General features: G+C 38.1%; 1 protein-coding gene across 7 annotated transcripts in view; it reads left to right on the top strand.

Moving 5' to 3' along the window:
• Positions 1-26988, top strand: part of TBC1D1 (TBC1 domain family member 1) — a 101434-nt gene that overhangs the window by 37170 nt on the left and 37276 nt on the right. For 4 of the 7 annotated variants that reach the window (XM_059845008.1, XM_059845007.1, XM_059845010.1 and 1 more), the window contains 10 exons: positions 11201-11734; positions 14767-14856; positions 15835-15939; positions 16562-16694; positions 18112-18203; positions 19810-19920; positions 22902-23030; positions 24102-24188; positions 25286-25575; positions 26606-26734. In XM_059845008.1, coding sequence (XP_059700991.1) covers positions 11201-11734; positions 14767-14856; positions 15835-15939; positions 16562-16694; positions 18112-18203; positions 19810-19920; positions 22902-23030; positions 24102-24188; positions 25286-25575; positions 26606-26734 — 1700 coding nt within the window. The remainder of the gene's footprint in view (positions 1-11200; positions 11735-14766; positions 14857-15834; positions 15940-16561; positions 16695-18111; positions 18204-19809; positions 19921-22901; positions 23031-24101; positions 24189-25285; positions 25576-26605; positions 26735-26988) is intronic. The other 3 variants (XM_059845009.1, XM_059845012.1, XM_059845011.1) reach the window with 3 other exon arrangements.

Below are 26988 nucleotides of genomic sequence, written 5' to 3'. Positions count from 1 at the left end.
GCAGCACCCAAAACTGCCCCCAGCACTCGAGGTGAGGCCGTCCCAGGCCAGAGCAGGGCAGGACAATCCCCTCCCTTGCCCGGCTGGTGATGCTGTGCCTGATGCACCCCAGGACAGGATTGTCCCTCCTGGCTGCCAGGGCACTGCTGGCTCATGTTCAACTTGTCATGGACCAGGACCCTCAGGTCCCTTTCCATTGAACTGCTTTCCAGCATCTCATTCCCCAGTCTGTCTGTACATCCAGGTTTGCCCCATTGCAGGTGCAGAATCTGGCACTTTCCCTTGTTAAACTTCTATATTTGGTGATTGTCCAATCTGCTAGTTTATCGAGCTTGCTCTGCAGGGCCTCCCCACCTTTGAGAGAGTCACAGCTCCTCCCAGTTTTATATCATCTGCAAACTTGCTTAGTATCCATTTTTTAAAGTAAAATCTTTCTGAAAAGCATGGTTTTCTTGCTAAGAGGCAAGAGGGAGGTTCAGGCACCTTTACCCTGTTTCAGTGGATTAGAGCATAACAACAGGGTTTCTGCTTCCTCTTTTCCCTTGTGCTTCCAAGTTCCCAAAAGGCCAGGCCAGTATTCCTGGATCAGCTGGCCAGGTGCACAAAAGCTGCAGTTCTTAGCCTGGATGAAATAAATCCCCTGTAGGTGATCTCTAGGTTAGTAAGTGCCATACAGCAACATGTTGTTCAAGGGGGGCTGCTGATGCTGAGGATAGGTTCTATACCTCACTCTGGGAAGTCACTTTCACTTTGAATTGCCCCTAATTTGGTGCTCTAAACCAAATGCCTGTTTGCAGTGAAATGTATCACAAAATGAAGGTTTAGTTCTGTTAAATGGGTGACAGTTCTGGTGTTTTGAGATATCCCCATAATGTAGTCTGTCACACAAGAAGTGGAATGGGAGAATTCCACTCTCAAACACATTCCTGGTTCAAAATAAAATAGTGAAGTAATCACACCAGATTATACTTGAGAGTCCAATTAGAGAATGGGCAAACAGCATACACGTGGCTTTGGCTGTGTGGACACACTGTGGCACAGTGGATGGAGGGAGTAAGGGCCCATCAGGGAATTTTTGTTTTATTGGGATATTGACCTTTTGCCTAGTGCTTAGTGAAAATATCAGGCCTGAAGAGGTTATCTGGAATTTCTGTGCCCTAAACTTCTGTCTGTTACTAACTGAAGAACTGTGAAGAGAGTATAAAAATGTTTGTTGCCTTCCATTCTCAGGGCACAGTGTATGTAAGCACACATGTTGATGGTCACATTTTCAAACCAAACATTATTCTGGAGTATCTGGAAGCTTCTTTCCAACTCAAAAAGTTGCTAGCTTTGGACATGTGAATGTTTCTCTTTATACCTTTGCAGCACCATCACTGTAATCAAAAGCATGGTTTTTTTTTCCAGAGAAAACCTTTGATATGCAGCTACCAAACAGGATTTTCAGGTACAGATATTCTGTGAAATTGCAGGTTTGGGGAAAACAGGCTGCTTATGCATAATTGCACAGGCACACTCCCTGCTACTGAAAATGGCAAAGCTGAGCTAAACTAAACAGCTTCTTTCTTTTTCAATGAACCATTTTGGGGGATTTATATGTTTATTTCAAGAAGCTATATAGCCAAATATCTTACTTTTACCAGATCTTAACAGTTGCCTCACTATATTTACTGAACTGTTGGTCTGTTGCTGTAGTACCAATGAGGTGAGCTCACTGAAGCCGTTGTCATGGAAATTTGGATGGTTGGCACTAAATGTTTCATGCTGGTTTTGTTTCTGCTGAGCATTTTATAGCTTCTAATCTCCTCAAATGCAAGTCATGGAAAAGAAAATTTGTAGAAGTGCTTTGGAGTTCTAGACAATTATGTATGAGGGGCCTGTCTTTAATAAAACTGTTGTTACCCAGAACCTGAACCAGTAATATGTTTTGGAATTTCAGATTTGGGTATGTCCCATTGGTATGTAACCTACAGAGTTTATCATTCTGTGAAAGCAACATTTCTGCTTGACGTACAGTCATTGAGGACTGACCATTTTAGACTAAAGCATGTTTTTTGTATGCAAACAGTTAATGCAGTTGATGTGGTTTTGTTTATGAATTTTGGAATCATATAAAAATTATTTATTGTAGCTTGTTATAATTCCATCAGCATTTTTTCTTCTGTTTTTTTTTTTTCTCTCTGTTAGCAGAGAAGGATGGAAACTGGTGAACTAACTGCTCTTTTAAGTGAAAGTCAGAGTAGTTTTCATGGGATGTTAGTCATTACTTTCCCATCTTGCTCTCCTGGGAGTTGACCTGAGGCAGCTGAAATCTGTTACTATATGACAAAGCAGCAAATGTGCTCATCCACAAGCAAATCAGAAGTTTGTACCAATCAGGCAGAATGCTGGGAAAAGCTGATCAGCTTCTTCGCTCCAGTTCCCCTGGGGCCTTTGTAAGTTTAATGTTCAAGTAAGTTTCTTCCAATTAAAAACCATCTGTCCCTATGCTGCCCACCAGCAGCCCTAGGAGGAAGGGCTGTGTGGCTGGCTGTTTCCTTTGGAAGTCTGTCAACTCTGTTGTCAGAGTAAGAGATGGTGTTTTACTCTGCTGCAGATAAAACTTACACATCATGTCAACCAAAAGTGTTCATAGGTTGACTTCCCCCCACTACCTTCCTTTGTGAAAACATCAAAATAAATTTTGAGAGGAGGGAGATTTTGACGCATTTGGGTCAGCCAGCAAAAAGGTGATGTCAGAAATAACCTTAGTTGTTGTGAGGATACACATAGAGTTTTCTTCTTTTCTTGATTGGAGTTGGATATTGATAAGAAGGACAGAAGAACTTCAGGCTTTTTTTAATTTGTAAAGAAATTATATTCACTTCTGTCTGTTTTGTTAACCCCTATTTTGGCAGTTGTACCAGTTTTGGTAACTGCCAGAAGCCCAGGAGCAAAGGAAACCAGGAGAGAGCCTGTATGTTATTGTAAAAATGAAATTTAATCTGATTAATAATTTATAAAAAAAAGTTACTACCTAATTTCCATTTTTAAGTCCTGATATTGCCTTTCAGTTATAAAAGACAAATTCTCCGCCCTGCCTCAAAAAAAATCAAAACAGAAAAGAACTCTTGTCCTGAAAGCTTTGAAATGCCAATGCTGCCTTTTTCCATTTATAGCTATTTAAGAGTAGGCTTCCTTCTGTTTCCCACCCCATAGCCTCCAGCAAAGTCCCAAACCTGTCTCAGCCCTGTGAAGGGAGCTGCTTGCAGTTCCATCTTGCACCTCTCCCAAAAAAAAGGATTTCATCTCTGTTGATAATGAATGAACACAGATATTTCTAGGCATAGCTTTGCAACAGGTATTGCCTCATTGTTCAGTACTCACCTTGTAAAATGTGAGCCAGGACCCCTGTAGGTATGACCAGCAACTAGACAAGAAATGCTGTTTTCATTTGTGAAATTGTGTGAAAAGAAACCTTTGAAACAAAATACGGAGAAAATACATCTGAAGATGTTAATACCTTATTTGAAATATCTTTTAATTTATTCCACAATTGTTCCATTTACGTTTATGGTACTGAATGGAGGAGCTGATAAAGCTGTGCAGGATGAAAATGATTTTTATTGTAAGGACAGAAAGGACTGGGCAAATATGAATTAGTGAACACCATGTAATAAGCACACCAGGTATATGGCAGAGTATACCTGTATTCTTCCCAAAAGCACAATTTGTAGGAACAACCCCTTCAGAACTAGTCAGGTGCTGTTGCATTTGGAGGTATTCTAAACACACATGGGATTTTGCCAACTGCAGTTTGCTTTTGGGTCATGCATTTTCATGGGGAAGGGTCCAAAAGTAAGAAGCAATCTAGGAAATGGAGGTTTATTTATGGAGAGTAGCCAGCTTTTTTTTGTATTTCAGGCTTCAAATAAGGTATGTCTTAAAAGCATATGTAAGAAACCCTTTAAGTGTATCAGCAACATGGTTCATCTCTCTTGGGGAGAAAGCACCGTCTCAAAACTGAACAGTCCAACTTCAATAGAGTACTGAGTACACTTAACTTCTATTTCTGAGCTTGTTTACCATATCCATGAGCAGATTCTGCAAATACTGGTTTGGGTTTGGTTGTTTTTTTTTTTTCCAAGAGGAAAGAAAACCTTTTTTGCCTCTTTAAGTTATATGGAGTGCTCTCAAACTCACATAATTTTTCAAAAAGTGTACTCTTTTCTGTCTGGCTGAGGAATCATGAGGAATGTTCTCGAGCTGAGATTTGCCTGTAATATTAAAAGGAATGCGATACTGTGAAAGTGGCATACAGTACTCATGACATCAATCTGCAGTACTTTAACAGTCTTCTGGAGCTAACACTTAATGTGTGTGGAAAGTCTAGTCCCCTTTACAGTTCTTCATGATAATGTGTAAACTGTAAAGAGTATGTGTTGACTACATGGAGCTCTATTCTTCAGCTAACTGTGCTTACTGTGTCAGTCATCTGAGACAACGATAGTGGCATTCATCCAGTCATCCAGGTCAAAAAGAACTAGATTTAAACAGAGAACTCTCTTCTGCCCCACACAGAATATCCTCTGAATTTTAGTGCAGATTCATCAGCTTTTTAAAGCATCCCTGCAAAATTTGAGTCTTAGCCTTATCACCCTCACTTATCCCTTTTTCTGTATAATGCCCATTCAAACCTTACTAAGGAAACCATGCCCACAAGTAAACATGTGTATGACTGTTCTTCCTTTCATGGGCCCATGGTGATACTCAGCTGTTGAACTCTCCCTTAGTAAGGCTGAAACAACACTTTTGTCTTGCTTTTGTAGGTTTCACAGCCCTTCCTAAGCAGCACACCTCCACTGTGGTTAGTCCTGCTGGCTGTTACCCTGGCTAGCCCTCCCAGCCCTCTGGTTGTGCTCCAACTTGTTCTCCTTTTCAAAGGACATTCATGAGTTCCCTGGTTAAGTGAGACACCCAGTGCATCTCATGTACTAGAGAGAGAAATGCCTTAGACCAAGGTGTGTGGCTAGTGAAGCTACTAAGAGTGGCACAGTTTATAGCTGTTTTATGAGCAGTGAGGATACAGCAGCTAAATTTTGGTTCATATGTGTTGAGAAGTGAAGTCATGGAGTAAGGGTGGCTTGTCTTTCTGTGCACCTGCCAATCTGAAGTACTTAGGGAGCTGTAGGTAAGAATGTCACTTCAGTTCTACCCCTGGTGCATCTGCTATGCACAGAAGATCTGATAGGAGCTTGCAAGAACAGTAATCAACCAGGGACTGGAATCGCTGTGAACTTTGTTGTTCCCTGAATTAAATCTGGGTTTGAAAGTGGTTATGTGGGTGGAATAAAAATCAAATAAATCTGTTTATTTAGGGTCAATAGGTAAAAATGTTTTAAAACAAGATTTGAAGTTAGTGACGGAGAAAATCGGGGAGGTGTAGGAGACTGTAGACCAGTCTCAAAGCAAGATAACAGAAGAAGAAAAAGCATGTGAAGACACTTAAAATAAGATGTGAATATAAAAGGCCTTTCACTGAAATAGAAATGAACTGCAAAGTTTATAACTCATTTCTCCCTTGAATTTCTGCTAGTGTCAGAGACTAAGAAAATTTTGTCTTGGTATTCCTATGTGGATTTAGCTGTATGTGACCCCCAGCATCTGATCCAAGTTTGAAGTTGTATCTAACTTGGAAGTTTGCCTTGCTTTATGTGGGAGACTGCACCATCAGAGGTCACTTCCAAATTAAGTCATTCTGTGATTTTGGAAGGAGAAATTGTGCAGTATCTCAATTTAAAAGAAGAAGAGTATCTGTAAACTATATTAATTAAAATGATTTTGGTTTAAAAATGCCAAACTTTAAATCCTATGAGTGGAGAAAAGTGTTCAAGAAGTCAGTTGACCACTACTATGGGTTAAGGAGTGGTAAGGACAGGAAATGCTGATCTGCATTGATTTCTGGACAGCTATTTTGCCACCAGTGTGCTGAAAACAGACCAGCTGCTTTTTATTACATATCAAGCTTCTGAAATGAAAACTTTTATGCAGTCTTTTTAAAAATGCAAGTAAATAATGTGCTATATTACCTTTTATCTGTGTTGTATATGTTTAAAAAATTATTTTAATTTCTTCATTCTACTGCTTTTACAAATATTCCATGACTGTAACTTACAGTTGACAAAAATATTGCTATCTGTCCTGATACAAATAGATAGCTTCTCCCATGATATAGCTTCTCCCATAAATAGCTGTGTACCCTGTCTTTTCTGTAGCAATACTCTCTACTAAAATCAAGAAGGAAAGATACTAACAGCAAACAGTATTAGATTTCTTGACATATTTTATTGAGCCTGCTCTATTGATCAGGAAAGAAAAGCAAGTAAAAGCACTTAAAAATAATTCCAATGTCCTCTCTAGCTTGAGTAAGCTAGCAAAATTCAAGCAAAACATCTACTTGTTTGAAGAGTTTTGTGAAAGATTTTCAAGGCTTTGTTCTAGCTGGGATGGTGTGAGACCTTCTGAGGTTCAACCTAAGAATCTGACCCTAATGTTTTTCAGTCTCCAGCAATTTCTGGAGTCTGTTGCGTAAGACCAGTTCCAGTCAGCACAGGTCTGGCTTAGGTTAAACAAAACCCCCTATGTCCTTGAAATCGTTAAGCTGGTGCTTGAGCCTTATGCAGAGACTGGTAGGTATAAACAAGTGGATTTGTACTGCAGATATAAACATTGCGTAGCATCTAGAATAATAAATTATCCCACTTTTTTCTTTTTTCACCTAGTCCTCCCAGCTGATGTGTTAGCAGGTTTTTTTCTGTGGCACATTTTGCTTTTTTAGCTACTATGCATAACAGAAATTAATCTTTTTTTAGTCTAGTCTTACATACCAAAAGACAGCTGTTGCATTCAGCTGTTACTGGGCTCTTTTCATTAAAATAGTTTCTTTAGTAGTAACTCTTTCTTATATCTACTGACAAGATAAAGACCTTGACCTCTTTATGCTTGCATGTAAACTTTCAGGGTGACTGCTAGTTTCAAGGGGTAAAAATGCAACTGGAATTTATGTGAGGGGGAAGAGCTGTTCTTTGTTCTTGAGATGCAGCAAACCTGTGCATGCTTAAAAATTACTGCCTTTTTTCATTATTTGGTTCACGGCATAGAAGCTGTAGCTATTTGTCTTGTAACTGAGTAACATGCACTAGGAAGTCCTAGGTGTTGGTTTGTATTTTGTTTGAATACCCACAAGCCAAGTCACAAGAATACTCAGCATTTCAGTTCCCTGCTTTGTCTCTGCAAAGTAAACATTCTCATTATGGCAGAAATAATGTGGTCCGTTTTAAAAAAACCCACAAGTCCAGTGTTATTTTTAATGGTTATAGATACATGATCTTTTTCTGTATCTAATTCAGACACTCTAAACACAAAACCTTTCCCTAGTACATTTCAGTGTACATTTCAGTCTTGAGTTCAGCTGGCTTGTTTGGCCTGAAGTGATAAGAAGGTAATGCTCTCTGTTTGGTAAAGGTTCATTTTTGCTTACACTGATGTTCTGTACACAGTTTTGTGGGTTTAGGGAAATCATTGTAGGTCAGCAGCAGTGGTTTTCTGACTACAGAAATAATCTTTATCCACTAATTATATATTTGCATTAAGAAACAAGTCAGAAAACACTTTGGAGTAGAAGTATCCTAGAAAAGAGGATTTCCATGGCAGGAAGAAATCCTAACTGTATGCAACAGTCTTTTCCCACTGTCTTAGCAAGTTCAGGTTAGAAGGCACAATTACCAATAGGTATGTATAAAAGCAGTTGGTATCTAAATCCCCAGGGTGGCATAGGGTGGCCCCTCAGGAGGTCATCCAGTTCAGCCCCCTGCTCAAAGCAGGGTCACCTAGAGCAGGTTTCTCAGCCCATGTCCAGTCAGAGTTTGCATATCCACAAGGAGGCAGACTCTGCAATCTCTCTGGGCAACCGATGCCAGCTTGTAATTAAACTACCTTTGTAATTAAACAAAAAAGATAAATATCTTGTTTATATATTATATCTTGTGTAAACATATTGTGTATCTAATTCTTGTGTTCAGAAAGAGCCCACAACCTTTAAAAGACTCCAGGCAACATTAACTTAATTCAGGAGCAATTTCATCCTTGCTGCGTTTTGATACAAATTAAAGAGCCATAAAACCTGATTCTGTTTACATCCTAATTAATTTTTGGAGGTTTGCAAGAGATGTGGTTACTGATCACCCAGTGGCATGCTGCTTAATCTGGAAATGTTCCAGCAGTGCTTAATAAACATTTGCCAAGATAGAGCCTACATCTTTATTCTAATGACCTGAAAAAATTATATTTATTTTTAACTACTGTTTACTTCATGTTTATTTACTAAGCATCCAGGTCTGTTCACTTGGAGAGCCAGTGTCAGAGGATACAGAGGGCAAGTGGACTGTTTATTTTCCATCCTTGCGTAAAAAGTCTGGAGTGGTACAGGTAGATAAAAAGAGCACAAATCTTGATCGGGCAAATAGCAGTTTCAGGGAAATAAGTATTTTGGATTTTTTTTTTCATTCATCATGGATCTTGTCTTTACTAATGAAAATAAATGTTTAACATACATAAGCATCACAGGAAAGTGAGGTGATGATCTGCTGCTTCTACATCAATTGCCAAATCATAAGGAATAAATTTTATTAGCAGGCTGAAAATTTTTTTAGGTCTGTAAGTGAGAACAGAAGAGTCTGTGTTTTTTAGTAAGTATAGTACGGAAGCCAGCTGTTACTTATCAATGACATTATTCAAGCCCTAGCATGTGTGAAAATAAATAAATAAATACTTCCCTTGATTTTTCATCAAGATGTCTCCTTGGTCTCCTCAGACCAAGTTTATTAACTACTGCAAAATCCTTCTTTATGATGTAGTGTCTTTCCCTAAGCACTGTCTGTATATTAGGTATAGCCATTGTTGAATAGCTATTTTGTCAATGTTCAAGGTGTTAACAAAAAACATTGAAGAAGTTGAATTCAGTAAGTGCATAGATGTGCTGGATCCCTAATGCCTTGTCAGGGCTTTAGCTGTAACCCTTGCAGCACCTGCCCTACTGGAAACTGTCCTTATAGTCATTGACATGAGTGTAGCTGGGGGAGCTTAACTGTGGTTGAGATAGTGGTCCTCTTTTGAGAGCTGCTGTTCCTGGCTTTACCAAAGTAAGCAGAGTTCAGAAAATGCCTCAGTCCTTTGCTGCTGCCTCTGCAGCCTCAGCAGAAGTGGAGGTGGGATTGCTGGTCTCTGCATGTTATCCTGGGCAGCTCAGTAGTAAAATTGCCTATGGCTGGTGAGTCCTGACACTCCCAACAAGAGTAAATTGTGTTTATTAAAAATTGCTAAAGCAGTTGCAGCTTCCAATGTGGGTAGAATGAAGTTTTATGTTTTACTGTAATTCTCATATGTTATGCCACTCAGAATTGTTTCTTTGAAGGAGTAACAACTAAATAAAACTGAGGTAGACCTTAAGCTCACTGTAGAGCAAATGCATATTGTTTGAGGTACTAAGGATTTGTTATACCCTCAATGTTGTTCTTGCGTATGACGAAGTTCAGCACAAAGCTGCCTGAGCCCAAGGCTTTCTGACTGGTTTGTGACATATCAGAGAATGGACTAAAAAATTCCTGACCCTGTTTTTCTTGCCTGATCGTCCCTATTGTCTTTGCTGAAAGATTAGCTGATGACTCATGCCTTGTGTTGAAGGGTGAAGTAATGCTTCCTGAGTTCCTATTTTGTAATGTGTTACTGTTTTAAATCCACTAGCTATATGTCTGTGAGTATTTATCAATCTACCTACCTACCTGCCTGCCTGCCTATCTATCCGTATCTTTATCTTTGTTTTCTTGTCTATAAAAGGAATCCTATTGAGCTCTTTATGAGCACCCACAATATTCATTCAATTTTCACAGTCCAGACTTTCTTTCCAAGTCCTTTACTGTTTCCTGAGTTGGTTTGTGCACATTACTGCATTATGATTAAGCAATAGGTAACCATAAAAATGTCTGAAATAAACCAGAGGCCAGGTCTTGAAAATATTCTCTAGGTTTAGGGATGCCTTTTCTCGTAGGGGAGGTGGTTCTTCTGGGCTGCTAATTTAGTCTGCTGCTCTCGGGCTTCCTTCTGTCCTATCTGGAATCAAAAATTTGTAAGTAAAGTGAGTTCCAGTTGATGCTTGACAGGGGAAATTTGTCAGGAAATTAGCACACTTTGCATGGATTTTTCTCAAAGTAAATTTGGTAAATGTAACTGGCAGAATTAGCAGTTCTAATCATAGATGGTGGCCTCACATTTTTCATTACCGCAGGAGCAGCACAGACTGCAGAAGAACCTTAATCTCCTAGGTCAGTCAAAGTGGTGTGATGTAACCAAGCATTGGCCTCGCAGCAGCTTAGCAGAGAGCATATGCCTATCACTACCATCTAACCATATCAGCAGCTGAGACCGTTTACTGTCCCTCAGAATGTGTCACATGGCAGTTTGGGTTCTAATTACAACATCTGTGATCTGTACAGACTGCTGTCTCATACAGATGCCCTGCAAGTCATACTGTATGTGAAGTAATATTATTTAAGAGTGTCATCTAGGATAGTAGAATAAAAACGAACATCTAAAATAATGAATATAGTTATTAAAAAAATACAGCTATTTACATTTAAAAACAACCCCACCAAACTGCCCTAGCAATGTAATATTCTATTATGAAGGGGAAAGCAAATTTGCGAGACTCATTAACCTACGTGACATGAGTGTTTGAGTAAGAGAAGGGAGTGAAAAATAACAGATTAAATAACTTTACCAATTAATTAGTCCATGTCTTCTTGAATGCTTTTTGAAGTACTTCTCTCTTTCATTTTGAGTTGGAATATGTCACATTATAAAGGTTGCTTCAGCAGCAAAAGTTTTACTGAAGATGAAGAACATTGCAAGGGACAAAGTACTTTTGACATAGTGTCAGTGATGGTGAACTCCTGGCAAGGAGACAACTGAGAAATTCCTCTTCTCAGTGTTTAACTGCTATAATGTGTCTCTTGAATAAATGCAAGATCACTTTAACTGGTCTTTTATTTTTGAAACTAAATCAAAGTATCCTTCCAGGAAAATCACAACAGGGAGCCTCTATAATTTGCAATTTGCTTGTCATAAAGTACCAGATGTTAATGTGTATTTTTTCCCCCTCTTGTAGGTGCCTGAGATTATAAGCTCTATTCGACAAGCTGGAAAAATTGCCCGTCAAGAAGAGTTTCAGAATAATCTCTCAGATGTTGAAGACCCTTTTGCAAAAAAGTTTGAGGTGCTCTTCTGTGGACGGGTAACGGTAGCACATAAAAATGCACCTCCAGCACTCATAGATGAATGCATTGAGAAATTTAATCGTGCAAGTTGTACAAAAAATTCAGATTTCAGCTCATCATCCCAGCAACATGAAACTGCCAATAACTTTGGCGGTTTCTCTTTCAGCAGCAAATTGCGGTCTGTGTTCCAGCCCTTGGTCAATGAAGAGGAGGAAAAAAGGCCAATTAGGAAATCTTTTTCTCAACCTGGACTTCGTTCCTTTGCTTTTAAGAAGGATTTCCAAGAGGGAAGCCTTAGGAGTAACAGCTTTGTCAGGTCTTTTGAAGAAGATGCAATTTCACTGAACCTAAAAAGTCAACTCATCTATGGACACAGTGTTGTGCAGCCAACTGACATTGCAGAAAACCGGACTATGTTGTTTACGGTAAAGCAAGATTTGCAGCTTCTGGTGGTGTTTTCACATCTTGGAGTTTGGAGTGGCAGACACCAAAGCAGATGTTCTGACAGATGGCAGTTACTTCTTTGATAACTTAATTGCAATTACCAAAGCTTATCTTAAAATTGCCTATATATCTGGAGAGCATTACTTCTTAGTGCAAATTGGTTTACATATTCTAAATAAGTTTATGGTAAATAGTTTAAAACAGTACTACCTGCAACCTTGGGCTTCTAAAGAAAGTTTTTAGAAAGTTACTGCAAGTTAGTAGGTAGCTGTGCAATTGCAGAATGGTATGTACGCTTACGCTAACTAGTAACAGCAGAAATAAATTTCCAGGGGAATGAATTATCTGTAACTAGAGCAGAAGGACCAAACCGTGACTGATAGCTGGTAGACTTTGTCCCATGATAAGCAGTGTAATTGATGAAGGTGCTCCTGCTGCCAGCATGTTTGTGTAATGATGGAGTAGTAGTGGAATAGCTTCCTATGCTACTCCACACGTGGCTCCACTCCTGCCCTGCTTGCACGTGGCTAGCAATGCCTTTGCCTTGATAGGTGAGCAGCAAAACTATTTTCTAAGAACTGAGAAGCAAGTATGGAATGTGATATTTGCTCCTCTTAAAATCCTCATGATAGATAAGCTATGTAACATACTTTACTTAGCTTGTGTCTTCTGAGCATAATGCAAACCTGGAGCTGATGCTGCAAAGACTGACTCTCCTAAGGTCATTTTGGATCCATCAGCTGCAGTTGGAGCTGGGCATTCTTAAGGCCAGTAATGGAGTGTCTGCAATTATAGGTTTTGTAAAGCAGGGAAAGAGAATCCTTAAGGAGGATTGCTACTGTGTTATAGCCGTAAAAAGTAGCCTGCAGAAAATGTCGTAGTCAGCTATACCTGAATTAAAGCTTCTGTTTGGTTGTGGCAGGCTGGCATCAAACAGGGAGTGCAAGAAGGTGGAGAGATATTTCTTCCCTAGTAAAGAAAGCCATGTCCACCTTCTTCCCCTGAGCACGTATTTCACATAGAAAATACAGTACCCTTTGTAATAATAATGCCTAATTTTAAATAAATTATGACTCCATTATTGATTCATGCCACATATTTTAGAAATAGAGAGATTGTAGTTGGGCTAGGTAGGTCCAGATCCTCTTACTCCAGTGAGTGAATTTTTGATTTATATTAAATAGATGCAACAGTTCTCAAAGACACCTGCAGCTTCAGTCTGAATATAATGTCAGTCACCTGCTGGCAGCCACATTTCCAAATTGTGAGGCTTTGGTGATCTGGCTTTGTGTCTTGGGTTGCTTTCTGCCTGGGAAAATATTGTTTAGTATGCACAGCTGTATTCTTTTCCTATTCAGCTGAATATAAGGAAGTGAAGTAACTCTAGTTTGTGCCTTCAGTATCCACAGACAGCAGCTGATGGCAGAGCTGAATTTGTTGGTTACCTTTCCCCCATGTTCAGCAGGATCTGAGTCAGGGAATGCAGGCAGCATGCTTGGGTCTCATCAGTTTGTGTGTGGCTACGTGAAGTGCTTACAAGTAGCTTAGTATCCAGAGGAAAAAATGGTTGGTATATTCTCATTTAGTTACTTAGATTTTGCCCAAGACTGGAGCAAAGGTTGGTTGATGCATGAGGTGTGAAAAATATTCAGATTAATTATTTCGCAGCTCTCCTCACTTGTTTCAAACAGTCCTGATTTTCATATCTTCTTCCTGAAGAACTGCTTTCCTAGCCAGTTTCTTAGGATTTGAGGAGGGAGGAGGGGGTATTTTTAGGTTTTTCTCCTGGCTGTATATTGAGGGTGAGGGGGAAGATGTTCATTGGTCTGGGTTTCTTCCCCTCGTTTAGTTGACTTCAAATGATCACTACTGCCCAAGGGCCAAATGTGGAAGAATTCTGTGGGACTGGGCAGTAAGAATGAGCCTCTTGCTGCAGGAAGGGGAAGACAGCAGCAATCAGGAGGCTGCTGAGTAGGTGTTGGAAGGAATAGCCCCATGAACAAAGACAAGATCAGCCCCAGAGACAATACTAGGAAACCAGCAGGCATCTGGGGAGAACCATTGTGACTAGTTGAAGTGAAAGAAGAGGTGGAAGGTGAATGCACAGGGCCATTTTTAGACATACAGAGGTGGCATGTCTGATTTGATCTATTCACACATGAAATTCGTCCCTTCCCACTTTCTTAAGAAAATACAGTTATATTGGTGCTGCTGATGGTTTTGTGTGCATCTTTTGGAATTTGGTACTGATTGAAGCAGGTTTCTTCGAGTTATGCTCGTGAGTGGATCCAAATTCCACCCGCCTTCCTAAAATCTGATATGAAACTTGTTTTTAGTATTCTCTGACATGCTATAAAATATGAGGAATTTAATTTTTTCTGTTACTATCTTACAAAGATGTTGCCAGAAGCTGAAAAAATTAAAACAATAGTTTCACCTTAAAAATGCCCTTTGCCTATCCATACTTAGCATCATCTTCTAACTGCACAAGAATAAATTATATTAGAAAATAAACTCCTGTAAATTCGTTTGTATAGTTTTTGAGTTAAGTGCTTTAAATTAAATGTTATGTCTGCCATAAATAAATCAATAAAACTCACAAAAATTATTCGGTAGACTACAGGAAGAGGCACATGCTTGGATTTAAATTTTAAAGCAGTCTCATTAAGTAGCTTCTGCGACTGTGGTACAGTCCAAGACTGCAGAAAATAAGAAAAGGAAGGGTAAGTGTGTTTCTCTTGGTGCAAAGTAGGTTACTTGTGATACAATATTGCTCTCATCTGTTTAAACATTATTTTCTTGTCTCGTTAAACCTCAGTGCCATAATGTGCAGAGCTCTCAATGCCAAATCAGCGTTGTTTCAGTATTCTTTCTGGTAGTAATATGCTAATTGATATACATATACAGGTAGAAAAAAAATTGAGATCTATATCCAGGAAACATTTTTCTAGTGGGACAAAAAGAAGCATAATGTTACTTTTTAGCATCTTGCAATTTATTTTGTTCTTTTTAGATTGGCCAGTCTGAAGTTTACCTTATCAGTCCTGACACAAAAAAAGTCGCAATTGAGAAAAGCTTTAAAGAAATATCCTTTTGCTCTCAGGTAAGATTGCAGTGTATTCTTTTTATCTTTTTTTGTTGTTTAAATATTCTCTACTTGTGAATATTTACTTGTAATCCTCTCTCCTTGCACTCCACATGGATTCTCTCAACAGCAGTTTCAGTGATTGCTATTGAAAAGCTGCTAATTAATCAGTAATTTTATAAGACCATCATTCTTTTTTCATGCTTTGCATTGTGATTTCTGAGATGAAGACTCACTCCTGTGTGCAGTGGGTGAATAATATTAGCTAGAAGCAACACTGGTCAGGAACACGCTCTTGTTTGAGATTGCAGTGAGCATGATTCACAGTTGTGCAAGTCTTGGGATCTCTGAGCCATATTTTTCAAGAAGTGAGAATGAAAGGAGAAAAATTATATGGAAGAGTTATCTGAAAAAAACCTTAAAAATATGTTCTTTTCAAGAATATAAGTTGTATGAGTTTAACTGAGGACCTGCTATGCAGAGGCAGTATATGTAGGCAGGCATGTATCAGGCTCCTCATTCACTCCTAATCCCTGTTCCTTGTGCCACAGAGTTTGCTTCTCTGTCCTTCTGCCTGAGTTTTTATTTGTTTGTTTTGTAGGTTTTGTTTTCCATAAATTACTTTGTTTTTTAATTTGATGATAATAGCTTTCATCACTAAACACACAGGCACATATTCTGAAAATTTCAGAGTAAAATACATTTTGAATAGAATTTATTAATCTCTGGGTCTACTGTATGGGTCTTGTACACTTCCTCCATTAAAAACAAAAATAAAACCATAACAATGTCTGACTTAATTGAAATTAAAGATTTGGGAAGTATTAATTTCTATTACAGGCCAGAATTTTAATGGCCAGATGTCTTTAATGTAGCTCTAACAGAGGTAAGTGGCCTATATGTAATGCTATTTTGTTCTTTTCTTCCTGAAAGAAATACAGGTACAAAACATTGAAAGTAGGCATGACTGTTTCATTGCTGTTGTTTCTTTCCTAGGGAATTAGACATGTGGATCACTTTGGGTTCATCTGCAGAGAGTCTTCAGAAAATGGAGGCTTCCACTTTGTTTGCTATGTGTTTCAATGTACAGATGAAGCACTGGTAAGTGAAAGAAAAGAATAGCCAAATAGAATATTAGACCCTAAATATCTTCTATTGCTCTATGCTCTGTGTTTTGCTGAATGTCCTCAAATCCTATTCCACTCAGAAATACAAGTATTTCAAAAATGTACCTAATATAGCAGTCTGCAAGAGACCTTTTCATTTGTTTTGAGGGCAGAAGTTAAAATCCTCTTTAAAATCCACTAAATCTTCATTTCACCAACTAAGTTAGACCTTATGCTTCTTTTTTGGGGAGAGTTTTCTCTTAGGGCACCTGTTCTGAAAATCAGGACTACACTCCTGTGCTCTAAGTAAGACCCGTGCGTCACAACTGCAGTAAGCTTTTTTGATCAGAGACAAGAAAGGGGTTTGAGATAGAGGGTAGGATCTTTCATTAAACCACAGTAATAAAATTGGGTGGCCCGGAAGAGACATGAGTTCATTATGAGTTTTATTGTGCTTGTGTGTTTGTGCACAGAGCTGACATAGCAACAGCTTGGGGTTTTAATCATAAGCACATTCCCAAGCAAAGGACAGTATAATTCTAAAATACTGTTGTGTTTGTGTTAAGGAAAACAGTGGAAGAGTGAAATTCTGTTCTTCTACATGCTCTTCTTTTCAGGTTGATGAAATCATGATGACATTGAAACAGGCTTTCACTGTGGCTGCTGTGCAACAAACTTCCAAGGCACAGCCCCAGCTCTGTGAAGGGTGTCCTATGCAAAGTTTGCATAAACTCTGTGAAAAGATAGAAGGTGAGGTTTAAAGAATTTTCCGGTTGAATATTTTTTTTTGTGGCAGTTTCATTGGGGGACAGCATGTAAAATCCTAAGGAAATTAATTCTTAAAAAGAGCTTGGGACTTGGGGTGGAAAGTTGAGAGCCAGATAGTTTTGTTGAGAGGACTGTAGTATCAAGTTTTCTGTAAAGTAATAAGAATTTTCTAACAAGAGGTTAACTCCTTTATTGTGTTTTAGTTGAACTTTTGAAAACTGTTTACAAGTGTAAACATTAGTAAGTTGCAGCTTGTTTGGTTCTATTAGCTCTATAAATGCAGAAGACTGTGGATAAGGAACCTCTGAAGGATAGATGCTGCAATAGCTATGACCTGCTGTCCTATTGAGTCCACTTAGAAAGTGGCATTATGCTATCACTAAGCAAGAACTAAAGAGTATACTTTTAATATGTGTGTTTGTCTGCTCCTACATGGAAATGCAGAAGTTAGAATTGTAGCTGTTGCCCACAAGCAGATGTTCGATTCATAAAGAACCTACTTATGTTTCAGCAAATTTCACTGTTAGATTTTGTTCATTTAAGTGATGTTTGGGGTGAATAAAGGGCAACAGCAGCTTGTCAGATCACGTGGCAGTGGCTTGTTGGACTAAAACCTGCCTAGTGCTAATTTGATGAAACTGGAGCACTTCCAAAACTACTTTCATTCTATTTTGGCTTTCACCTAGCTGTGATTTTTGGGAGGTTTCTTAAAAGCAAATGTCCCTTAATGCCTTCAATCATGCCATCTTGTTAATCGTATCATCTGCTTCTGAAGGAGATATTCCATGATCAGAAACTGAAGTGCACAATACTGTTGATGGTTTGCTGGTTTTCCACAGAAAATAGAGGAAAGGAATTTAATCCAGGACTAGAACAGAAAAAATAATCTGAATGAAAGGGTAGTCTGCTTTAGACTGTCAATAAATGTTTTCATCAAAAGGCAAAGTAATACCTTCACTAACAAGCAATAAATTTACTTGTTTTCAGAAGGGCCCACAATATAGAAATTGGAGAAAATGAAAGGTAATTCTGTTTATACCATAAACATTATCCAAGCAGCACTGCACAAAACACAAACAAAACAGTCTGCTAAAATGCAGTCGATTGTGGGTTTATTTTATCTTGTGTCATAATGGAGTCTTCAGTTAAGAGTATAATCCTGGTCTGTTCTCAGTAAATCTCCTCATTGCAGAGTTCATGTCCCTCATTTTAAAGACATGAGTTTAGTAGTAGCTTTAAATTAACCTAGAGTTCTTTCTAATGCCCTCTTATGAAATCATGGAATGGGCCAGCTTGAATAATTGACAAGCTTTGGCTTAAATTGTCAGCATATTTATGTGATTGAATAATTCTGAAAAAATTGACCCTCTAATTTGTTCATTTTTGTTCTTCTTGGTAGGGTTGCACCCTTCTAAGACTAAACTGGAACTACAAAAGCATCTAACCACACTAAATAACCAGGAACAGGCCTCTGTTTTTGAAGAGGTTCAGGTAAGCTTTGTTCCCTACAAGATTTTAAAGCAGCTGGTGTTTTTTGCTAACATCTGTGTAAAACAGAGAAGTAATTTTCATTTTTTGTGAATCTTAAATTTTTTTACTTAATAGATTATTAGCCAGCTTGTGCTTTAATTTCAGTTGTTTTTCTATAGCTGTTAAAAACTTATCTTTTGATGAAAATTCCTGTTTTACTAATTTTTCTTCCCCTAAAACTCCTTGCTTTCCATGGATATGTTGCCTTTCCACTGAGTAAAACTGAACACATTTTTTATGGGTGAAGGCAGTAACTCGTACTATGAGGACATTCAAACTGTTACTTGGACCAAAACAAATCTCTGTAATATTCCCAGATGAGAAAATTTCTTGCCTAAAATTTATCCTAGATCTTAATTCTTGTCAAACTAACTAAAGAAGTGAAACTTTCTATCTCTCAATTAAATGTATTTTAGGACAAAGGAAAGCATAGCTGGATTTAAAACAGATGATGTGGATTGTAGGAAATGTCACTGGGATTGAAACACTGTTGAAGATAAAGAAATCTCAGGCTTTTAAAAAAGTAACATTTCCTTCCTCTTTTGAGTCATTTCAGTCTCTTTGTGTGTTTCCACGTGGCACTTTATCACTCAGTACCAAATTTGGAAGTTACTCCGTGGAACCAGTTCTATGAGCTGAGTAATTTCTTAGCGTAGGGCAGCTAGCATAGGGCAGCTAGCAGCACTGTTGCCTTTTAGTGTTCTGCACAGTCTAAAGCTTCTTTCTAGTAGTCACAGGAAACTGTTGATTGCTTCTGGTGAGGGTCTGCAAACCATTAACTTGGTAAAACTAAGGGTAAAGTACAAATCTCCTGCCCATTTTTCTCAGCTAAGTTTTTGAGTTGGACAGCCTGGAATGTTGCATTCTTACAGATCCATTTATTGTTACCATGATTCTCATTTTTAGGTAACTGTCTTCCTGTGGTACTTTTATTACTGTAATGGCTACCTTGGCATTAATTCGTACTGTATCCTCTGCATTATATCAACAGGCTTAAGACAGCATATGTTTTTCAAAAGTTAGGTTTCTGGGATTAAATTCTTTAATAAATTGTTTTTAAATCTGCTCTTAAAATAATTAAGATCAAAATAAAATGCAGTATAGATAAATAGGTTCACCTTGTGTGCTAATTTATAAAAAACCTATATCATTTCCCAAAAATTAAATGTCCAGCGTGAAGGATTTCTAGAAGTGTTGTGAATCCCGTCTCTAGGACAGTACTCCATGTGTTTTACAGAACTACAGTGGTTCAGTTTTAGAAAGAAAATTGGCAAAAATATTTTTAAAGCCTTTATTTGCTTGTGGCAGTTTGATATCTGTACAGTTGTCCTCTGTCTTACACTTCTCGGTGTAAGTTCTGTCATGAAGTGAGGGCAAGTGTTTTTGTGGCTGTGTTGGTGCTTTGCCTGGAACACTGGTGTCCTCTGGTGGACTGGAGTAGTAGCATTAACAGACTAAACTTGTTCCTACATTGATGATTTATTACAGTGACAAATGAAAAGTGTAAACATTTTTAAACTGTTACACAAATGTATCATTACTGTGCTTGTGGTGTTTTCAATTACAGAAATTAAGACCACGAAATGAACAAAAAGAGAATGAGCTGGTTATCTCTCTTTTGAGAAACATGTATGAAGAAAAACAGAAGGACCATATTCATGTTGGAGAAGCAAAACAGGTAAGTAATCACTCAATTTGAGTTCATGTAAGGAGAAGCCAGGAAAAAATTTTCCATTCGATTTTTATATCTTTCCAAAGGCAAATTTGCATCACCTGCAATTTGAAACTTCAGTGTGTAAGCAGTGGTGAATACTGGGTTTGCTTATGGTTCATAAACTATTGTCATGTGCCAAAACAGATATCTCAAATTTTGAGGTCCCTGGTACAGTCTGATTTCAGGCCTAGGAGGCAGGGGTGTTAACAAGGCAGACTACTAAATTGTTTATTTGTTCTCTCTTCAAAGAAAATTCAGTATATGTGAGAGAATGTATAATGAATTTGTGATTGCTCTCAGCTGATCTGTGGCGTTTGGCATCTTGCTGTCAATGTTGAGTCAGTGTAATGATAGCACATTGGATTTGGTCATTGATAAAGCCTGTTACATTTACTCAGGACTGAAATTTCTTGTGTACAAACAACCATTTCAAGTTGCCTTAAGATGAGGAGGATTGCTGCAGAAACAGCAGCAGAGGCTCTTATCCATGTCCAAAGAGATGAGCTACCTTTTATTCTCCATCAGGTTCCATCAGTGCTGTTTAACTGGCTATCCATACAGCACAGTTAAGGTTTTTCCAAAGGGATTAGTGGTTTTGGATGCCTTGGTTTGTGAGTAGCTACCTTGAGACAACTCAGGGAGGTTAGTATTTAAAAAAGGATTCCATCCATTCGCTGGAAACTTTCCATACCAATTATTTGGACCCTTTTAAAAGTCTTGGCTCTCCCTCTGCTGTTGGTTGATAATTCCACTGTGATGATTGTTGTCAGCCATTTGTGATACATACTAGGAAATAAATATATGGAAAGTAATTAGACCTGTAAAGAAATTAGGAAAGTAGCAGCAAATCTTCCTTTACTATATTTTCACTCTGTTAATCTCTTCTCCTTTTATGGCTTGCTAGCTAATTATTGACCTCCCTGAGTAAACAGAAGGAAAATTGCATATTTCACTCTCTGATTTATTGTCTTGGGCATCTCACCAGAAATATGCTTTTAAGAATAAAGCATTTCAGTTGTGGGATAAGAGGAAGAAACATTGCCTGAGGTCCTCTGTCATCGTACCTAAAATATTTTTGTTTGGTGCAGTGCTAGCTGATAGTCAGTCACAAACAGCTTGGAAATAGGGATATACAAAGAGAAATAAGATCTTTAGGTATGAAGAATGAAGTATTGAAGTATGTCTTCAATGATTTGAAAATTTGTAAGGCCTGCTGCAATCTGTTTGCTCAGTTCCTGAAACCAAATTGCTTAATATGACACTTGAAAAGATGCCAGTGTTCTAAGAAGAGAACTGACTTCCCCATAATCTATCATTTGTCTCAGCATAACATTTTCTATTTACTCTGATCATTTATCTCCAGGCCTGTATAATAGCAGATAACTTTGAACACACGCTGTTATTTGTCTCAGCAGTCATTAACCCATGACACCCTGATATCCCTGTTCCCTTCTGTTCTGTATATTCACTTTCATGCTTTTCATTGTCTTTTTAAAGAAATATATTTAAATCAGGGGAGAAAAAAGATGAAATGTGATACTAGTACATGGATCTTGTTTAACAAAAACACTTTAAAATAAATGTCTTTTCGTAAGAATAGCAAGCAGCATCTGATTTACCCTTGGAGAATAAAATGAGGGAAGGTGTCATGGTTTAGGAATTGTACTCTCCATTCAGTGCCCCTACCAAGACTCTCCAAGCCGGGCACCTACTGCAGTGGGATGGAGAGTACAGTTGGAGGCACAAAAGGCAAAGATCACAGACTGAGATAAGAACAATTTACTGGAAACAGCAATGAGGTAAGAAAATGACCAGCAATAGCAACAGTACTAGTCACAGAGGGTACAAGAAAAGAAATTATTCACACAGAACCCACCCCCCCAATGATAGACAGCACTGGAAGGCTCCCTCCTGATACATTTTTTTGACTGGAAAGAGCCCCTTCTCTCTGAAGTGAGACCCCTACCTCCAGCAATGACAGATGGTATAAAATATCCTTCAGGCCCTGGCCATGCCCCTTCCCAGCTACTACAGAAGTTAACCTTGGCCTGGCATAACCAGGACAGAACGTAAAAAGAAAATACAGGAGCCTGTAAAGTTGTCATACTGGAAATAGGATGTTTTAAAATTACATCTAGGCAGGACAATTTGGTGATGGTTATAATCTGTCATTCACCTGCCCAGTACTAATTGCACAGATCAGCCATTCAGATCTCTGAATTTAGGGACAAGTAGAGAGGGCTATGGTGCCTGTCAGCTTCAAGATGAACCTCCCAAAACAGCATTGAAAACTGAGCTCTGGTTTCTACTGCAGATATTGGGTCTGGATGGTAATGTTTGTATCATAGTATTGTTTTTATGTTTGCAACATTAGTATTCACCAGCACGAAAAATGGACTGAAATATTTATTTAAGAAGCAAAACTCTCAACTGACTGTTAGCTTTAAGGTGAAAATATTTCTTCTGGTGAAATATATAGAAAGAGGTAGATTGTTACACATCTTCCTGGCCCTTGGAAAGACCGATTTTACTATAACAGAGAAAGTTGAGAGTTTCTGTTAATGATGAGATTTTGATTAATTCTTGGTTGAAGCCAAGGCAATCCATAAGAAATCTCTGATCTGTTACACTTAAACATTTAGAATTTGTACAATTCTACATTGGCGTAAATGAAGATTTGTCAATAGAGCTGTAAATCAGTATCAAAATGGCAGTTCTTCTGAAGCATGCTAGTTCACTCAGCATGTTTCCTGTAAGAGACTTCCTGTCCTTATTTTAGGATAGTTTGTTAAACTTCAGTACAAGTATCACTAGAGAAAAATGCATGACAAGCTGAGGACACCAGGAAAAACTACTGGTACAGGTTATAGAAGTCTTCAAACCCTTCACTGAGATTTTCTCCATGTTGTTGAGTATTTTGCATTTCTGTTTCTAAACACTTGCAGGCTTCACAACCTCCTGCTGAGAATGCTGTAAATGAAGTGTCCAGCACTGCTTCAAGATTCAGATTAGACATGCTAAAGAATAAAGCAAAAAGGTCTCTTACAGAATCTTTTGAAAGTATTTTATCGCGTGTAAGTATCTTCTTGTTTATTGTCTTTGAACATAATGTCATTGCTTTGTTTATTTGATAGAAAAGTCTTATTTGTTAGCATTCCAGACCTTAGCCCAAAGGTTATTAAAGTCACAGTGACAAAAATATTTGAGTTTCTCCTCTTGTTACTTCCCAGACAGCATTTCTAGAATTCACCCCTATAAAATCATACTGCAGCTGTTCTCAGGATATGAAATATAATGTTAGTGTTGTTATATTAGCTGTAGTACTGTTCTAGTTTTTTTCAGTTTGTCCTGACTAGTATAAGCTGCCTATGTAAGCATAGCTGTACACTGGTTGCATTTGCACTGGCATTGCTGTTTTGATGGAAACTCTCGATTTTGATCAGATCTGGAGCCAGAGGTTTTGGCTGAACTAGAAGGACAGTCACTGTTCTGAATAATGACAACAATTTATATTTTACCTGGAATAAAACTTCAGAGAGAACATGAGCTTTAACTTCAGAACATTAAAAAATTATATGATTTAAGGTTAGGAAGATACAAGTTCCATAATTGTGTTAGCACATTAGAATTCATCAGATACTTTTTTTAGTTACACAACAACATTGCTTAAACAAATTATATAAAAATATTGTTCACAGATTCTACAGAAATATTTTTGCTTTCTGATTTGTAGGCACTGAATGGTAATACCAGAAATTATGTTTTCCTGTGTATTAAATTTATATGGGTTTAGTCCTTTGTAAAAGACATCCTTTTAATTTTTTTGTATCTTGGTAAGTACCTAATACAGAAGGTACTTTAATAGTAGTTCTAGTACATGTGAAATATGTGATAATGTACATATCATGGAAAGCACATCATTGCCCATGAGAATTCCTTAATTATACAGGATCCTTCACATTAACAGAGACTATCCTGAATAAAGCTTCTGTTTCCCATAGGGAAAAAGGGTATTTTTAGGCATTTCAGGAAATCAAATTTGATGCTGTCTGTGAAAATTACAGATCTCAACTGTGCTACCCAAATCTCTTTGGTGTGTCATGATATATCATAATCTTAACTGCTGATGTGCTTTATTGCCACAGGGCAGTAAAGCCAGAGGTCCACTGGACAGGTCTGGTTCTGTGGATTTGGACAGCTCTATGTCCAGTACCTTAAGCAGCACAAATAAAGTAAGTAAAGCCTGGGATAATTGTACATATTTAGACACTTTAAAAAATATTCCCTGAAACAACTAAACAGGTATGAAATATGGTCAGATGTGAAATGTTTCAAGTTGCTTTCAAGCTTTTCATTTGATTCCCTGTGTTATAAACCAGAGAAGTGCTATTGAATTAGAAATGCCTTGTACTGTATATAACATATATTTTGTATGAATATGTGAGTATATGTGAAATACAATATTATATAACATCATCTGAATTTTACAACAGTGTGCAGCAAAACAAGTGCTATAATGACCATGCTGCTGATCCTAATCTGACTGGTTTTAGTCCTGAAAGTTCGTACCATGAATGCAGGACTGTATTAAAAGAAACTTAAAACTAAGACAGGAGGTAATTTCCCTGTTTGTGTGGTTAGAAAACTTTAAGTATGTATAAAACAATACAAACGAGCAGCATGGAAGAATCCAGTCTTCTTCCCTGGAGGCAGCATAGCACTCTGCAGGCTTAGCTATACAGCTATTGATTCTGCTGTAATGCCTACTCACCTGCAGACTCCTGACGCCATGTAAACAAGAGTCTGCTCTTTCTGCTTATGTTTCTGAAAGAATGGCTGATTCTGCAGGAAGAACACAAGATGAGGAAAAAAGAAAATGCATGGTTTGGGATTGAAACAGGCATCTAGTCATAGGCTTAAGTTCTTTTTGTGAATCTGCAGGTAGACAAGTGGAATATTATATGGTTAGATTGGGTTGCTAGAGATACAGCATCCTGCAAGGGTGAATTCTGCATTCACCCTTTTCACTGCTAGCCAAACATCACCCTTTTGGTCTGACCCTATTTCTTTTGACTTGTGTTCAACATACTATAAAATACAATTACTCTCAAAATTACTTTAAATTTTCTCTGCAAAGTAAAAACTCTGCTTTGTTGGCCTAAGTGATGAATAAGGACATAAAACATCAAACATATTTCTTTGACCTAGCTTGATAAAAATGCGTGTGTTTGCGGCAGATGTCTGTGGGATGTGAATAATGACAGGTACTGCAATCTCAAAGATGGATTTTAAGCCCAGATATTGATAACCTTATTTCTTGCACTGATAGGAGCCACCATTGTGTGAAAAGGAGAAAGACAGACTTCCTACACTTCCTGCAGAAAATGCTGTCAAGACCAGTGGATCACTGGATGATCTCTGCAGCAACACAGAGGATTTCTCTCTGGAGCAGTCTGTCCCATTGCCCCAGCAGAGCTTCCGGAGGCGAGCAAACACACTCAGTCATTTACCGACTGAGAGCCAGGAATCTCTGGGGCCTGTCGAAACATCGCCATCTGTTCCTCAGAGGAAACTTATGAGGTATCACTCAGTGAGCACAGAGACTCCTCACAAAAGAAAGTAAGCCTTATTAAAAGCAGGCTATGATTTTGTTTGTTGAGGGCATATTTGGGGATGATAATTGCATAACAGGTATGTCTTCTGATAAGAGATGCAGTGTGTCACTCCTTGGAGGTTTGTAGGTATTCTTTTTAAAAGCACCTTTAGCCCTGTGTGCTTCACAGGGGAAAGAAGACATGAGATGTGTAGTTCCACAGTATATGTCACAAACTACTTGATTGTTATATTTATCCAAGCAATCATTTTTGTTGTTTTGATCTGTGAGCAGTATAAATAAATGCTACTTCTTGTTTTCTTTTTACAGAGAAATATCCACTAGCCTCTGTGATCCTGAAAACCTTACTAGTTGATGATTTCATATGTAGCTTTGAAATAGCACACAAAAGTGACTTAAAGTGCTTAGTTATTGGTAGAGGTTGGGCTCCTGTCTAGCTTTTCAGTGAGCCTCTCTAGAGTTTACTCACAAAACAAACTACTACTTGCTTTAATATGAATATTCTTCAAGCTGTCCTCCTTCAAAGGCCTGCCTCTGCATCTCTAGTCCCCTCTTAACTTTATGACAGTTTTCTCCCTCCCTTCTATCTGACATTTTCCAATTACTGTTGAAATACTTCTGTATTTCACTTCTCATTCATTGGAACTCTTGATCATATGCCTGACTTTCTCATTGAAATCAAGGGGAAGTACATGTAAGGAAAAAGAAATGGGGGTGTTAGTGCCATTTTTTGGTGAGTTATAATTGGTCATATTCTGAAATGCTTTGCTGAAGCCTGTAAACGGGAATTTGGGACTTTGCTGATTGGGTTAAAAACAGTTCGTGTTCTTACAGTTGCTGCATTAACTGTGAAAAACATAGGAAATGTCTCATTTACATATGCCAGCTCCATTTCAAATGTTAGAAAAGGGATTTCATTTTTTTTTCCCCTCCTTTCCTTTCTTTCTGTGTTGTTCTCTGTGCTACCTCAACTCCATCGCTCTGGTTGGAATCCGCACTATATGGTGTGAACGAATCTGTCGGCAAATCTAAAAGCTCTTCTGGTCAACTTGCACGTTCTCCTACTCTAGCTCGTCTTAATCCCTCGGCCTCTTCACCCAACTTTTTAAAATATCTAAGGCATAATTCAAGTGGAGAACCAAGTGGGCATTTTGCACAAAAAAGGTGAGCTAGTACCTGCAAATAGTTTGGTGTAGGGTTTGTTTTCCTGTGTCATAAATATGGAACTCTCTAGCACAAATAATTAAAACAATTTAGTATAGACCAAAGGTGGTAGATTTTTATGGGAGAGGGAGCTCTTTAACTGCTCCACCACTGAATGTAGAGCTGATACTTACATAATTTGTTGTTTTGATCCATCAAATTCTTTCAGACACTGGCTCTTTCTTTAGAACCAATTGTTCCAAAGCAATTTATGG

Source organism: Haemorhous mexicanus, chromosome 4, assembly GCF_027477595.1.
Source record: "Haemorhous mexicanus isolate bHaeMex1 chromosome 4, bHaeMex1.pri, whole genome shotgun sequence".
Taxonomy (NCBI): domain Eukaryota; kingdom Metazoa; phylum Chordata; class Aves; order Passeriformes; family Fringillidae; genus Haemorhous; species Haemorhous mexicanus.
This window is presented reverse-complemented; position numbering and strand designations above follow the sequence as displayed.